The sequence below is a fragment of the Emys orbicularis genome, chromosome 1 (assembly GCF_028017835.1).
Source record: "Emys orbicularis isolate rEmyOrb1 chromosome 1, rEmyOrb1.hap1, whole genome shotgun sequence".
NCBI lineage: Eukaryota > Metazoa > Chordata > Testudines > Emydidae > Emys > Emys orbicularis.
The window spans coordinates 326,129,451-326,143,858 of record NC_088683.1 but is presented as its reverse complement, the minus strand read 5'-3'; the positions used below and the strand labels follow the sequence as shown (position 1 = coordinate 326,143,858).

The 14,408-nt window shown below is 40.9% G+C and overlaps 1 protein-coding gene across 1 annotated transcript in view; it reads right to left on the bottom strand.

Moving 5' to 3' along the window:
- The window catches only part of ATP8A2 (ATPase phospholipid transporting 8A2), a 549,272-nt gene that overhangs the window by 18,661 nt on the left and 516,203 nt on the right, over positions 1-14,408 (bottom strand). The window contains exon 35 of the mRNA XM_065423317.1: positions 14,178-14,282. Within this exon, the coding sequence (XP_065279389.1) occupies positions 14,178-14,282 (105 nt within the window). The remainder of the gene's footprint in view (positions 1-14,177; positions 14,283-14,408) is intronic.

Below are 14,408 nucleotides of genomic sequence, written 5' to 3'. Positions count from 1 at the left end.
CAAGTGACATATGGTGGGTGGGGATCGGAATATAATCAAGCACAAATGTTTATATAAACACATGACAATACCTGCTGCTTCTCTGCCTCTTTCTTGTAGGTGCAGACACCAGAGTCTAGATGTGTCAGGAGCAGCAGAAAAAAGGCTTTTTTGCACTGCTTCCCATTTCTTCCTGCTGTGGGACTTCCACATACGCTTACTGAAAGATCACCCTGGGCTTGTGTTGGCTAACTCACTGAGTACATCTTGGTGTTAAAGGGCTAGATCCAAAGCCCAGTGAGGTCCAGGGAACCATCTACTAACTTACATGGGCTTTGGATCAGGCCCAGTCAAGTACTGAATCATGAACTTCTACATTCCGATCTAATTACCAGAAAGCTCTTTTGAGAGGAATGTGTATCTAATAACCATAACCAAAAACTTCATTTAAAACCAGGTAAGGCTGCTTAAGTGTGACATCATCTGACACAAACCCTTACAAGTAAGGAAATGCCAAGTTAAGAGACACCTCTTTACTGTACTCTAATGCCCACGCTGCTATTGAAAGACTCTACACCTCCACAGGGAATTTCTTTCTGCCTCCACAGATAAAGAAAACACCTCACACCATAGCATAAAACCTTAACCACAGTCTCATGCTTGTCCCAGAGACATGCACTATGCCACACACTTAATTTGTGCATGCCTGTCACCACTGAACATTTGCTGAGGTTGCTGAGGTCACAATTGCGGGTTTGTGGCTGTAAATACTGCTTCTGCTTTCAATGAGACTCTGTGCAGGTGTGTGAATTGACCCACATGGAACATGTGCAAGACTGGGCTACAGACTGCAACGGAAAGTGCATCGGGGGCAGAGAGATGACAGGTCTATAAACATATCTGGTGAGACCACACCGGGAATACTTCCTACAGCTCTGGGCACCTCAATAACAGGACGACCTTACCAAACTGGAGGTAATCGAGAGAATGCTCTTATGGGGGCCAGAAGGGCAGATTTATGAGAAAGAATTAAAAGAATGAAACATAGAATCATAGGGTTAGAAGGGACCACACAGCTCAATGTGTTGCTTGTTTAAACAATGACTTTGTGAGTTGAGGGGGAAGAGATATAATAATTGTTTACAACTATGTGAAGGGTAAAAGTACAAAAGGTATAGAGGAACTGCTTAAAGTGATACAAAGGAGTTATGAAGTAAAACCAAAGCAACGATAATTTAGGATGAATAAGGAAAATGTCCTTAGAATGAAGATGAAGATTGTGGAACAGTCTTACGAGGAAGTGGTACAAAATTAATCATTTGAGTTATTTAAAACAAGACATTTAAAACAAGGGGTCCTTCAGGGATTGGTTCTTGGCCCTATTCTATTTAACATATTTATCAATTACCTGGAAGAAAACACGAAATCATCACTGATAAAGTTTGCAGATGACATAAAAATTGGGGGAGTGGTAAATAAGGAGGCGCATAGGTCACTGATACTGAGTGATCTGGATCATCTGGTACGCTGAGCACAGGCACACAATATGTTTTAATATGGCTAAATGTAAATGTATACATCTAGGAACCAAGCATATAGGCCATACTAACAGGATGTGGGCCTCTATCCTGGGAAGCAGTGACTCTGAAAAAGATTCGGAGGTAATGGTAGATAATGAGCTGAACATCAGCTCCCAATTTGACGCTGTGTCTAAAAGGGCTAATGCTATCCTTGGATGAGTAAACAGGGGAATCTTGAGTAGGAGTAGAGAGGTTATTTTACCTCTGTATTTAGCACTGATGCAACTGCTGCTGAAATACTATGATAGTTCTGGTGTCCACAGTTCAAGAGGGATGTTGATAAACTGGAGTGGGTTCAGAGAAGAGCCACAAGAATGATTAAAGTATTAGAAAACCTGCCTTTTAGTGACAGACTAAAGGAGCTCAATCTATTTACCATAACAAAGACAAAGTTAAGATCACAATCTGTAAGTACCTACTAGGGGAATAAAAATTTGTTAATGGGCTCTTCAATCTAGCAGACAAAGGTATACCATGATCCATTGGCTAGAAGCTCAAGCAAGACAAATTCAGACTGGAAACAAAGTGCAAATTTTTAAGTGACAATAATTAGCCATTGGAACAACTTACCAAGGGCTGTGGTGGATTTTCCATCATTGGCAATTTTTAAATCAAGACTAAATGTTTTTCTAAAAGATCTGCTCTAATTCAAACAGGAATTATTTTGGGGAAGTTCTATGGCTGGTGTTATTCAGGAGGTCAGACACAGTGGTCCCTTCTGGCCTTTGATTCTATGAATTAACAATAGAGAATATATTGAATAGGGAACTTCCCTGCACTGGCTGCCTGAGACGGTCAAGACAACCTACTAGGTCTTTACCATTTCCAATGTGTATGATTCTTTTTGGACTATATCAATAACATTGCACTTGTTTGTTATATCTGATAAGGAATTGAAGGGACATCTTAAGGTGATACGTTATCATTTCAAATGATGACTTTTTCTATCCCATGCACAAAGTCACTCTTGCATCCTGGGTCTTAATTGTTCTAAGGTGTCAGCTAAGATGCTTATTAACTGTGCTAAAAAAGTGTTTTTTGTCCTTTTTTTCCTCCAACAAAAGCAAACAGGCCCTAAGTATGGGCAACAAACATCTGGCTTTACACATTCAAATGAGGAGCATCAAAACAAACAGAATAATTCACAGCTGACCACAAGGTCCCGCTGGCTCATTTGTTTGAGTAATTAAAAAAAGATGAGCTTCACCACCAATTAACCTACTGAGCACTAATTAGCGTTAATGAGGATTTGAGGTACTTGGTATAGCTTGACCCAGAAAGTCCTCCAGAGTTCACTAATTGGCTGGTGGCAAAAGCAGGGCTCACAAAGAAGTGAAGGTTAAAGTGGCTGCAGATGTCTCACTTAAAACAGAGTCTCCCTGGAAAATACACGCACTGGTTGGGTTACATTTTTTTTTCAGAATTGCATCAGAATGTCAGTGGTGATGTGCTAGCAGAGCTGCAGAATATAGGCAGGTTATTTATAATGGACAAGATGATTTAGGATTTTTTCTTAAACTAATGTGTTTGAATTATTTAAAATGTTTAGTCCAATACAAACACAAATATATGAGATGGTTTGTTTTTCCCTGCCTCTGCAGTATCCTGCAGGAAGAAATGTAATATTTGTAATTAAAGCCTTGACAGAGCCATAAAATCTGCAAACAAATTGTAAAAATTAAAAAATGTGTGTGTATTCTGGCTGCTATCCCTCTACCCTCTGAATACATAGTAAATATAAGGCTAAAGTATGACCCACAGACTCCTAAATATCATAAAATATAGAGGATTACACACAGAAGTTTGAGCCAACAGGACAGGAAAATGCACAGCTGTTTTTTCTGTGACTTGAATAACTATGAATCCCATTACCCTTCTATCTGCAGGTGCTGCATCACAATTTCTTCTATTCAGTGCAGTAGCAACATTTAAATGATGGGAAAGCTGTGATATAAACCAGAAAAACCTCATAGTTCAAGCTGAAATTCTGCCCCCTTTAAAGGGACTAGTAAGTGGGTCCTGATTTAATATGTTGCTTTCTGCTTGTGACACATCTTGTTACATATCTTCTTGTCTGAGGTCTCTTCCTCGGCTCCGGTCCTTCTCGCTCAGAAATAACTCCTCTGAAGCCAGTGGTGGTACACCAGTGCAAAGCAGGTGTGAGAGGAGAATCAGATCCCCTTAACTTCAGCTAACTGAAGTCTTTGTTGTGAGTCCGATAGTTTCCCTTTGTAGCTTTTCTAAAGTTCAGAAATAATTTAAAAAGTACCTCAACATTTCTGTTGCTAAGAACTTTTGCTATGGGTTGCATGATTTTTAAACCTAGTTATGGGTTTCATCTGCCCCTTCCAACCAATAGTTTAGCCTGGATTTTGCTGTTTCTGTGTTGACATCAGTTCTGTTGCTGAAAATAACATTTCAATACACTGTTAAGAGAAGGAGAAAAGAACAAAGCCTCGTGTTGAAGAGGTTCAGGTTTTTCTTCCAGCTTTGGTCATCTCTAACAGTCACTACACCATTTACATGTGGATAATTGTTTTTCATAGGTCCCCTTGCTCCCCTGAATCAGCCCATTTTCTAACAGTAATTTCTACTAAAGGTTAATCAGAGGATTATACACAGTGAATTTTACAGCAGCACAACCATGGCACATGGGGTTGGTTAATAGAGTCCTACCCAGCTATTAGAGTGTACCAATTATTTTGGAGGATTCTTTCACTTCTTTACCACACTCATCCTCTCCCCCGCCCTAAGATCTATATAAGGTTTTTCTATATCATCCAGCACCAGCATAGTATCTAAGCACTTATGGTGTCCTGGTCACTGTTGGATCATATCCCCCATTCAGAGCCCATCAACATAGCTTCCTAACTGGCCATAGGAGGCTGATTCACAGGAGGACCCCTCTCCCATATATCCCTGATGGCTGAGTGCATTCCCTCTACACTATCACTAGTCCACAAATGCCAATTTAATTTGTTTTCCTTTTAATAAAGATTTAAAAAATTTGCTGATTAAAAAACAAACAAAAAACCTGTATTATGTGAGTTCCCGAAAGGGGAAAAGCGAAGATGGAGCTATGCAATAGCAAGAGAAGGCTGAAGAAGAGGGGCATGAGGTGGCTTCAGAATGAGTAGAATGGAAAGGAAGGTTCTCATGGACTGCGAACCTAGTTAGATTAAGCAAATCCTGTGAAATTAGTTTAAGGTGACACTTACCCTGGTACTGAGGACTCACCAAGACCCTGAGCATTACTTAAGTCCCACGTAAGCCCACAACACGGATCTTAAGAGGAGCTGTAAACTGTGCCCATTTATGAGAGAGCCCTGTACAGGTGTGAATTTCACTCTCAGTGAATAGGTGAGTGGGTATTTGAGTACTGATCAGCTGGGTTTTTGGCGTGTCAAGAAAAACAATGACCCTTACATGTCATGATGATACGCACAAGTAGCCAGGGGCTTGTGTTGGTTTGTCTCTCAGTCGCAGTTCATGAAGGGGAGGTGTTATTTTTGGTTATCTTGCATCAGGTTGATGGAATGTTTTACTCTGTGAGATCAATCTGGGTAGGAGGTCTTTTTAATTTTAAAAGCAAACAGACGTTACTGATAATGAAGCCGCTATGTAATCAGCATAGATCTCCAGAGAGGTTCTTGAGGAAGTCATTTATGGCAGGGGTGTTTGATACCAATATCTGAAGTGTATAATCGAAATCTTCAGCCTTTTCTTTGCAAAGTCAGTCTCTAGGCACATAATGAATATGTCACTCAAGTAGGGAGACTGAAATAAAAACTAGCCAAGTGCTTTCTGTTTCTTCCTGTAAATATGCAATGAACCATCAACAAACACTAAGCACCAGATTATGGCTGGGGCACAAAGTATAATTGGATAGTGCAGAGAAGTGCATAGTGTTGCCCTAGATCAGTAGGTGAGTGATCCAGGAGCTGGGCATTTTTTCTTCTTTACAATTCTAGTAGATTTTTCAAAATTCTCTGAGAATAGAATGACTAGTTATTTTAAACACAAAACAAAGACTTATCAGTAGCTGGAGAGTGTGAGTTTAACAATTGATTGTATTGTTGTCCTCTCCCTCTTTCTATGTACCTTAGAGACCAGGGGCGGCTCTATGTATTTTGCTGCCCCAAGCACGGCAGTCAGGCAGCCTTTGGCGGCGCGCCTGCGGGAGGTCCGCCGGTCCCGCGGATGCGGCGTACCCGCCGCCGAATTGCCGCCAAAAATGCGGGACTGGTGGACCTCCCGCAGGCTTGCCGCTGAAGGCTCCCTAACTGCTGCCCTCATGGAGACCGGCAGGCCGCCCCCCTCGGCTTGCCGCCCCAGGCACGCGCTTGGTGTGCTGGTGCCTGGAGCCGCCCCTGTTAGAGACCATGACAGTGTAGCAGTTAGGTTTCTAGAGGTTAAACATATGACACCTGGGTCAGCTCAGCTCCCATATAGCTTTACCATATATTTATCCTCATCGGATGTTATGAAGGTTTAGAATATCACACAACGTACATGCAGGTGTTGCAGTAGCAATGCGATTGTTATGGTTTATGAAATAGCTTGGGAGCAGGAGGCCTTTGTTTTACTGTATTTCAAATGCTTGACAGTTCCTTTTAGCCAGTTTACACAGAAACTGTATTATATGGATATTTGGGGCCAAATTCTTCTCTTTTTTTCTACCCAGGTAACCACACTCAGGAAAGTCAGCAAGGCTGCATGGGTAGAAGTGATTTTTAGGGTTAGGGTCCTTTTTTTTGTTTCAAATTATGTCTTGCTGAAGATAATACTTTCCTACTCATGGCCTTGTAAAGACCACTAGGATCATCCTTCATTTTGCAAGTTGTTATAACTGGAATTGTATTGTAATCTTAACTATAAAGGTACTACCAAGCGCCTGCTATAATAAATGTAAGTTACCCACCTAGGAAAAAGAAACAGACAGCACAGATACAAACAAAGCAATAAGCCTGCGATAGTCATAGCACCTTTCATTTCAAAGAGCTTCAAATATTTTATCTACTCATAGGTGTGTGTGTAGGTGTGCACATGTGCATTACTATTAACTGTCCCAAAACGTCACCAACACAGAGTTAAGATTGCTCCGTGCTGCTTCAGCTAAACTTAAACCTTTGAAAACCAGGAAATGAAGAGTGATTTATTGCTTCCCAACCATCCTCACTTTAGTATCAGTGCCCCCGTTTACTTCTTCTCCCTAAGTGCATCACTTGGCACTTACCATGGGTGCTGGTAGTATCCTCTATAGATAAGGTTGCAATACAGTTCCAATTATAACATGCTTTTCCTACACACTCCTATGTTTCGGACACAGTCACCTTTGAGGTTGAAATTTTCCATGCTTGGTCTCTGCCCAAAGGTGATTTGTTATTGGAAAGTATGAACAAGATCCATTCAATCATTTTTAACTTTGGTAAGGGTAGGAAATATACTTTTCTTGTTAACTACTCACCAGGGCTGGCTCTACCATTTTTGCCGCCCAAAGCAAAAAAAAAAAAAAAAAACTTGGACTACCGAAGCAAAAAAATAAAGCCGCCTGGACTGTGCTGCCCCAAGAATGGACGGAATGCCGCCCCTTAGCATGTGCCGCCCCAGACACGTGCTTCCTCCGCTGGTGACTGGAGCCGGCCCTGCTACTCACCCCCCCCCCCCAACCCATCCCCAACAACCTCTTTTACCAAATTTTTTTTTGAATGCCAGCTGTAAAAATGGTTGAATTTTGACACTGTCTGGGCATAGTTCTCAGTGCAGGCTACGGCATTTGCTTGGTTTGAAAAAAAAATCTGGTTTGATTGAGTATTTGGTAACAGCCTACTGGGTATGTATACAGTGTAGTTGTAGCCATGTGGGGCTCAGGATATGAGAGAGACAAGGTGGGTTGAAAGCTTGTCTTTCTCATCAATAGAAGTTAGTTCAATAAAAGATATGTCACACACCTTGTCTCTCTCATATACTGGTATGGAGTATTTTCCATGTAGCCTTCCCTTGTTAAATGCAACCCTTAAAATAGCGCTCTTTGTTCTTGTCTACACCACACAGCTTTTAGCGACAAGGCTGTGTTGACACAGCCTTGTCGCTAAAAATCAGTGTGTGTGAACGCTGTCGGTATTTTGTCGGCAATTTTGCTGACAAAATACTTCCATCCCCGTGAGTGGCGTTAGCTTTGTCGGTAGGAGAGCGCTCCTGCCGACAAAGCCGCGTTCACACTGCCACTTGCATCTGCAAAACTTTTGTCTTTTGCGGGGGGGGGGGGGGAGAGGGGGTTAAAGTACTCGTGAAAGACATAAGTTTTGTCGACAACTTCGCAGTGTAGACATACCCTTTGTTACTAATGTATGTCATAATAGAACATACAGGCTGCAAATTCTCCTCCCTCTCCCCTGGGAGTGGGCAAAGGAGGAACTCAGGCCAAAGAGACTGCTCAAGCCATTAGACTGGAGCTGTTGTTCATGGAGCAGTTCTCCTGCTGTGCAGCCTGGAGGGAGGATTTCTTCCCCTTCCCCCGTCGAGATCTCTAGAGCCTAACCCAATAACTCAGGATTAAGCACTGGGGAGAAGACTAGCCCCTTAATCAGTACTCATTCTCGTTTTGTTCTGTCCCCACTGTTCCCACCTTTCTATTTCAATTTGCAGCTTAATTTTGTCCTGTGTGTTTGTACCGCCTTCAGCTCTGAGGTAGTCAGCAGATTTGATCACAGCTTTAAGCCTCACTCTGGATCATTGTGGTTTTTTTTTAACTTTATTTGCTATTTTTGAAGGATAATTATTTGATAGGAATTATCAACGTGATGTGATGTGAACCTACTGTACTGTAGAGGGAGCAAGTATAATTCTGTTAGTTTGTTCTAAAAGGCTTAAGCTTGATCTAGCAAATTGTCACTTGGAAAAAAAATCAATCACTGTGTTTATCTTTGCCAGGGCTATAGCTGATTTGCTGAGATGCTTCCCAACTGAAAGCATGATCAAGCCCTGTGATTTTAAATGCCTTATGCAGAGGGGTCGAAGCACCGGAAATTAACAATACATATGAAAATGAAGAAAAACCTGTCATTTCTCTTTACCTACATCCAGATAAAATGAGATAGCACAAAATAAAACAATTATATATATATATATATATATGAGAGAGAGAGAGAGAGGAAGCATTGATCTCATTTTATATGCATTTTGCTAGTAAAAAGAGTCTAATATCTTTTTAGTAGAAAAACTGGGAGAAAAAACCATAAATGACAGTCACTTTGTTGTGTACGTTGATGGAGAAATCTTTCCTTTCCTTTCCTGAAATGGTATGAAGAACATCTGGAAATTTTGCTAAGAAGCCCTAAACCTCAAAAAGAAAATATACCTCTCAATTGCAACCTAATTTTATGCTCAGCTGCACAAGACGGGCCAGATGCCGATCTCAGACTTGTATAAATCTTGAGTAAATCCACTGAAGTCAACATGTAAACAAGATCAGAATTTGGCACAGTGTATACAATGTAATTTACCAGCTTGCAACACAGAAGTGTATTTGTGTTTAATAAGATCAAGACCATTCTGTTGTTCCTGTTGATCTGAAGTGCTTTACTGAAACGGTCTCCCTCTCTCAATTGTATGCTGATTGAAATGCATCAATACAAAATGACAAAAGGCTAGTACTCGGAAATATAAGGAGCTCAAAACTTGATGTTAATGGAAAAATTCCCATTGACTTCAATGGCAGCAGGATCAGGCCCTTAATTTACGCGGAGGCTTGTTTTAAAATATGTTTTAGCAATTCTATTTTTGCCTTTGTAGGACTGGGGGGTTTACAGCATTAGGCTACAATACACCGTAAGGGGGCTGAGTCAGATTTCCTTGACTCTACTCTTTCTTCTCTCAAGGGGCCTATTGAGTGAGCAAGCCTCCATAAGTTCCTGTGTCAGCTGGCTGAGCACTGATGGGGTCCTACAGCTATCGAAATGACTAGATAGGCATCTGCATTCATGGACTAAGTAAAGCAGAAGAGAAGATGAACAAGATAGCTTGCTCTAAGGAGGGAAGGCTAGTCATGCAGTTCCTTTTACCAAAGCAACACAGTAAGGTGGACTCAGCAAAAAGCACTTAAATGAAAGAGAATCTTAATCACAATGCAGCTGCTTGTTGGACAGAGACACTACAGAGACTGTGAGGATCTGCTCTTTAAACTGCACTGAAAAACAGTGTTGGTTTCTTACCTGATGATAAAAATAGCTGTCTTTTAATGTGACTTTAAAGAGAGTTTAAATCATAAGAGTCAAAGTGTAATGAAAAATCCTGCATAGAAGTACACTCAAAGAACAGGCCTATGCCTGGTTGGCTCAGAAAACTATTTTGCCTATTCCCGTGTTATTTTACATAGGGCAAGGGTAATGTTGCATCACAGTTCCAAATGATTTGGGGGAATTCTTTCCCTTTTCTAAATGATTTGGACACTTTGCAGTTATAACCCAGACAAGTCCTTCAGCGCCTTGTAAAGGGTCGAGTAAACTATTAAAGCATCAATATTATTCAGTATAAAATAAAAATCTCCTAACCCCCAATAAATAAACCCTGAAGGAAGTTCTCTGTGCAAGTCTGAGACATAGAAACCCTCTTGAATATCAAAATTCACTTTCACAAAGCAAAGTATTGCACTGCTTTATTCACTGCCTATTGGTTGGACACAGTGATAACAAACGGACATGGATTTTCAAGCTAAAAGTCATTTTGGTCCCTAATCAGTCTTTATTCAGACTAAACTCGCACTGATTTCAATGAGATGTTAGACAGAGAACAAACTAAATATGACCCTCTAGATTTGGCTCTTTTTGAGCCATGATTTGGGTATTAAAAAGTTTTAATTCAAAAATTTCTCCCCAGTTATTTTCAGTCACTTATGTATGTGGATCGGTAGAAAATTTTGTTTTCTTCATGTAAATTTCACATAGCTCCTTTGGTCAGGTGTCCATGTTTGCTTTGGCATGTAAATTGCCCCCTCACCTCTCCAAACTCATGTAAATTTAGTGCTAAATCCTGCCTTTTGTTACCTGAGTGTGCCAGGGAGACTATTTCCTTCCCGGACCAAGGCTCACTCAGATTGCAGCTGCACTGGATTCCAGCCCAGCAGTCTCTTGAGTGTCAAATTAGGGAGTGGCTAATGAGCTTGCAGATCCTCCACAGATAGCTTGCTGATTTGGGGGCATGGCAAAGCATCCACTCCCACTGCATGTACAGAGGATTGTGAAGGTTTAGGATGCGGAGTGTGTTGTTCTACTTCCCTGCACAGGCAGGATGGCTCACTAAACCGAACATATGGCTGGCTCTGCTGTTTCCTTAACTCGCCTGCTGTTCACAAAACTGGTGAGTAAGGGCAGAATTTTGCCCTTAGCATTTAGGTCATGAATAAAAATGATTTAGGTTCTAGAAACTAGTCAGATGGGGTTAAGATTAAGATGAGTTTAATGTAATCAATGAAGGGGAGCTGTTTAGTTTTCATTCATCTCAAACATTACAATGACAAGTCTGTTTCGTATAGATATTCTGATTTTGGATACGTGTGCAAGGCTCCCACTGATGACACTGAGAACCTACCCAAGGCCAGAGTGTGGTCCATGGTGCCATCCTACCCAGGTTTTAAAAACCAAACCAAGCCCAACTGCAACCCAGAAGATAATTTGTGCCCCATTCCATAATGCCATGTGCATTCATGACTTCATGCGGTTATTGAATCACTTGCCGTTAAGCTGAAAAGTTTGTAACATTCAGAATGTGCACCTCATACTTGCATAAGTGTTCATAAGTCCCTCTCTTATCTTTAATTGAGTGTGAAGTATTTTGTGATACTTTTCTGTGAAAGACACTATACAAAAATAGTGTACACCACATGGGACAGGAAAGCAGATCCTGATGACAGCCAGCTTATCTCCCAGCACTGCCTGAACAAAGCATACATCTAGTGGCTATGTTTTCAGAAACACTTCCAACGAGTGCTAACATTTACTTAGAGAGAACTGGCAGTCCTGCGCAGTTTTAATATAGCTTTACCCACCGCACTAGAAACAAGTGGATTCTAGTTACTCACTTCCCTTCCTAGGTAGTCCCAGGGTAAACAGAAATATCATGCCATCAGTGGGGGCACCCAGCAGGAGCAAGCAAAGGAGCACAAATCACAGCGCTCCTGATTCCCAGCAGCCCTCAGGAAATTTAAAAAAACCAAAACATATAGCCAAATGAGAGAGACTGCAGCTCAAGGAAATTCCCAGTACGCCACTTTCCCATCTCCCTCCTTTCCCAAAGGAACAGCACATGATTTCAAGCAGGTGTGAAAGAGCCAGCAGACAAACAAAGGAGATAAAAGACATAATTCCAAGGAGCACTCAGGAGGCCACATCATAAGCATGACACACCAACCTCTAGCAGACTGAGGCACTCCACCATTATCTACTTCACAGATGGACCACCCAGAAAATCTGGGAGCAATTAGGAGGGAGAAAAAAAATGCATGGGGTGGGGGGTTGGGGTTGGGAAGGAGGGCCAGGAGGATTCCTTACATCATCTCCATGCAAGCGTTTCGAGAATGAAGTGAATCTATATGGAGGAGGAATGCAGATTAAAGTGTTTGCAGTGAGAATGCAATAAAATAAAAGGCTATGAAAACATGCGACATCTGAATGAATTACAACACAGATGTTAAATTTACAAAAAGCCACAACAATGTGTAAACATAAACGGGGAAGCCGATCAAGTTCTAGGAGACACATGTGCACATAAACTGCTTCTTGATGACTATTCATGGCATTTCCTCCTGGTTCCACAACCCAGAGAGGCATTATGCAAAGACAACAGTTTTACTCTCCCCCCCCCTCTAGTGGTGTCAATAACAGACAGTTAATATTGTCAGTAAAAAACAAACCAACATAACACTGAAATACAATTGCATATTCTGTACAAATACATGAACCCCCTCACAGCAGATTCTCTAACAGTTTCACAGAACTGAATGCCTGGGGGCTAAAGACTGCTTGTTCTCAGAGGAGTCCTTTGGACCCAATTCATTTCATTGGTCCAACAGGATTTGAGATTGTTGACTATTAGTTCACGGTGCAAAGCATATATCTTTAAACAAGTTTTTGCCTGATTCTGAACAGTGCTGAGCACTTTCAGCTCCCACTGACTCCCAGGTGGTTGCTCAGCACCACTAAAATTTAGGCCATTCTTATTTAAGCATCTAATTTTAGGCCCTCAAGTTTCAAAATTTTGGTTTGAGCCTTTTACTTTTGTTGACTTTGCTCACTAAAGTTGCTTATTCATTTTAAATGATTCTAGGTTCACCCTAGCACCATTGCATGTGGCTGCAATTTATAAATAAAACCATACATTTGTAGTACTCAAAAGCAGTAAGACAGAAAGTGACTCACTGTTAATTAAAATGACCTCTACATATTTTGTTTTTTTTTTCTTTTTGTTTTGTACTATTTTTCCTTCGATCTTGATCCCTGAGACTGAGATCTGGGCACTAAGGGCATATTATACAAACATATTAAAATTCATACTAGGGAATCTCTAAAGCTTTTCAGTGTATTAGTCATGGTGGCAAATTCACTTCTTGGCAACTTGTGACTTGGTAGGCACTATCTGTAGAGAAATTAAGCTGAACATTTATTATCCAGCTTGCCTCAGCAGCAGCTACAATACGGCAATTAGTTTACCTTAGAATAGACATCAAAGACTCAAAGGATGACCTTGCCCTGGAAGAATGAAATCTTTTTAAAAGCCCCATTCCACTCAGTTTGCTAGTTTATAAGGTTTGCTAAAATCCAGTTTAATGATCATGTAGTTTCTTAGCAGGTCATGTGGTACCATATTGTTTAAGGAACACAAGAATTAGTTATAAACCCTTTTTGAACTCAGAGAGCTTTCCGATTTGCTGAGGCAGAGCCACTTTCTAAAGACGTAAATGAAACTGTCTGAAGGAAAAGCCTCACTATGATTTTCTTTAGCTTCTTTCAAACCAGACAAAAGTTCCCACACAATATATACGCTCCCTTACAATGAAGCATTTAATAACAGCAATACGTTCTGTCCATATGGCGTGGCTAGAAGGGAGAAGCACAAGTGACCATGCTGAGAAGTCTGTACTCACAGCCCTGTAAATTACAGATGAAAAGTGAGAGCACAAAAGCTGCAAGGTCAGACAAACTGGGCCAGGTACCAGTGCAGACCTTATTTTCTGTTTTCCATTCCTCCTTGTAATGCTGGCCTAAAATTTTTCGTGTCCGGAGTCATAGCCAACTTTTTTTCTTATCCGAACATTTGATCAAAACCCCTGGTACCATCCAATATACAACAAACTTAGTTTAATCTGCTCTGGTGACCAAGTGGTAGTGGTACATGCCATCATGAAGGAGATTTGAGTTGGAGTCTCAAATTTGGCTTTATGCAGCAATAATACAGGAGAAATGAAGTGGAAAAGATGGATTTAAAAAAAGAAATGGGTGGATAAAATTGAGGAGGATACTTAGGATCCCACCTAGAATTAGGTATGAATGAAAAAAGAAACTTGGGAGTGGGGGTGAAGGAGGAGAAATATCTGTTCTTTAAATTAGGATGGAATTGCCCCACCTCTTTCCATTACTATCACGAAGCATAGCTTTTCCCAGTTCTTTGGATTTAGTTTCCAGCTCCTGAACCTGCTCCAGCAAAGTTTTATGGTAGGTATGCTTGGCCCTGTATCACAAGGAAAAGACAAAAAAAGAAAAACAAAAAACACATAAACGTTCACATGGCTGTAAAAGACCAAATTTCCTTCTCAGACAAAAAAGGCACAGAGCCTTTGATTTGGGAAGATTTGGG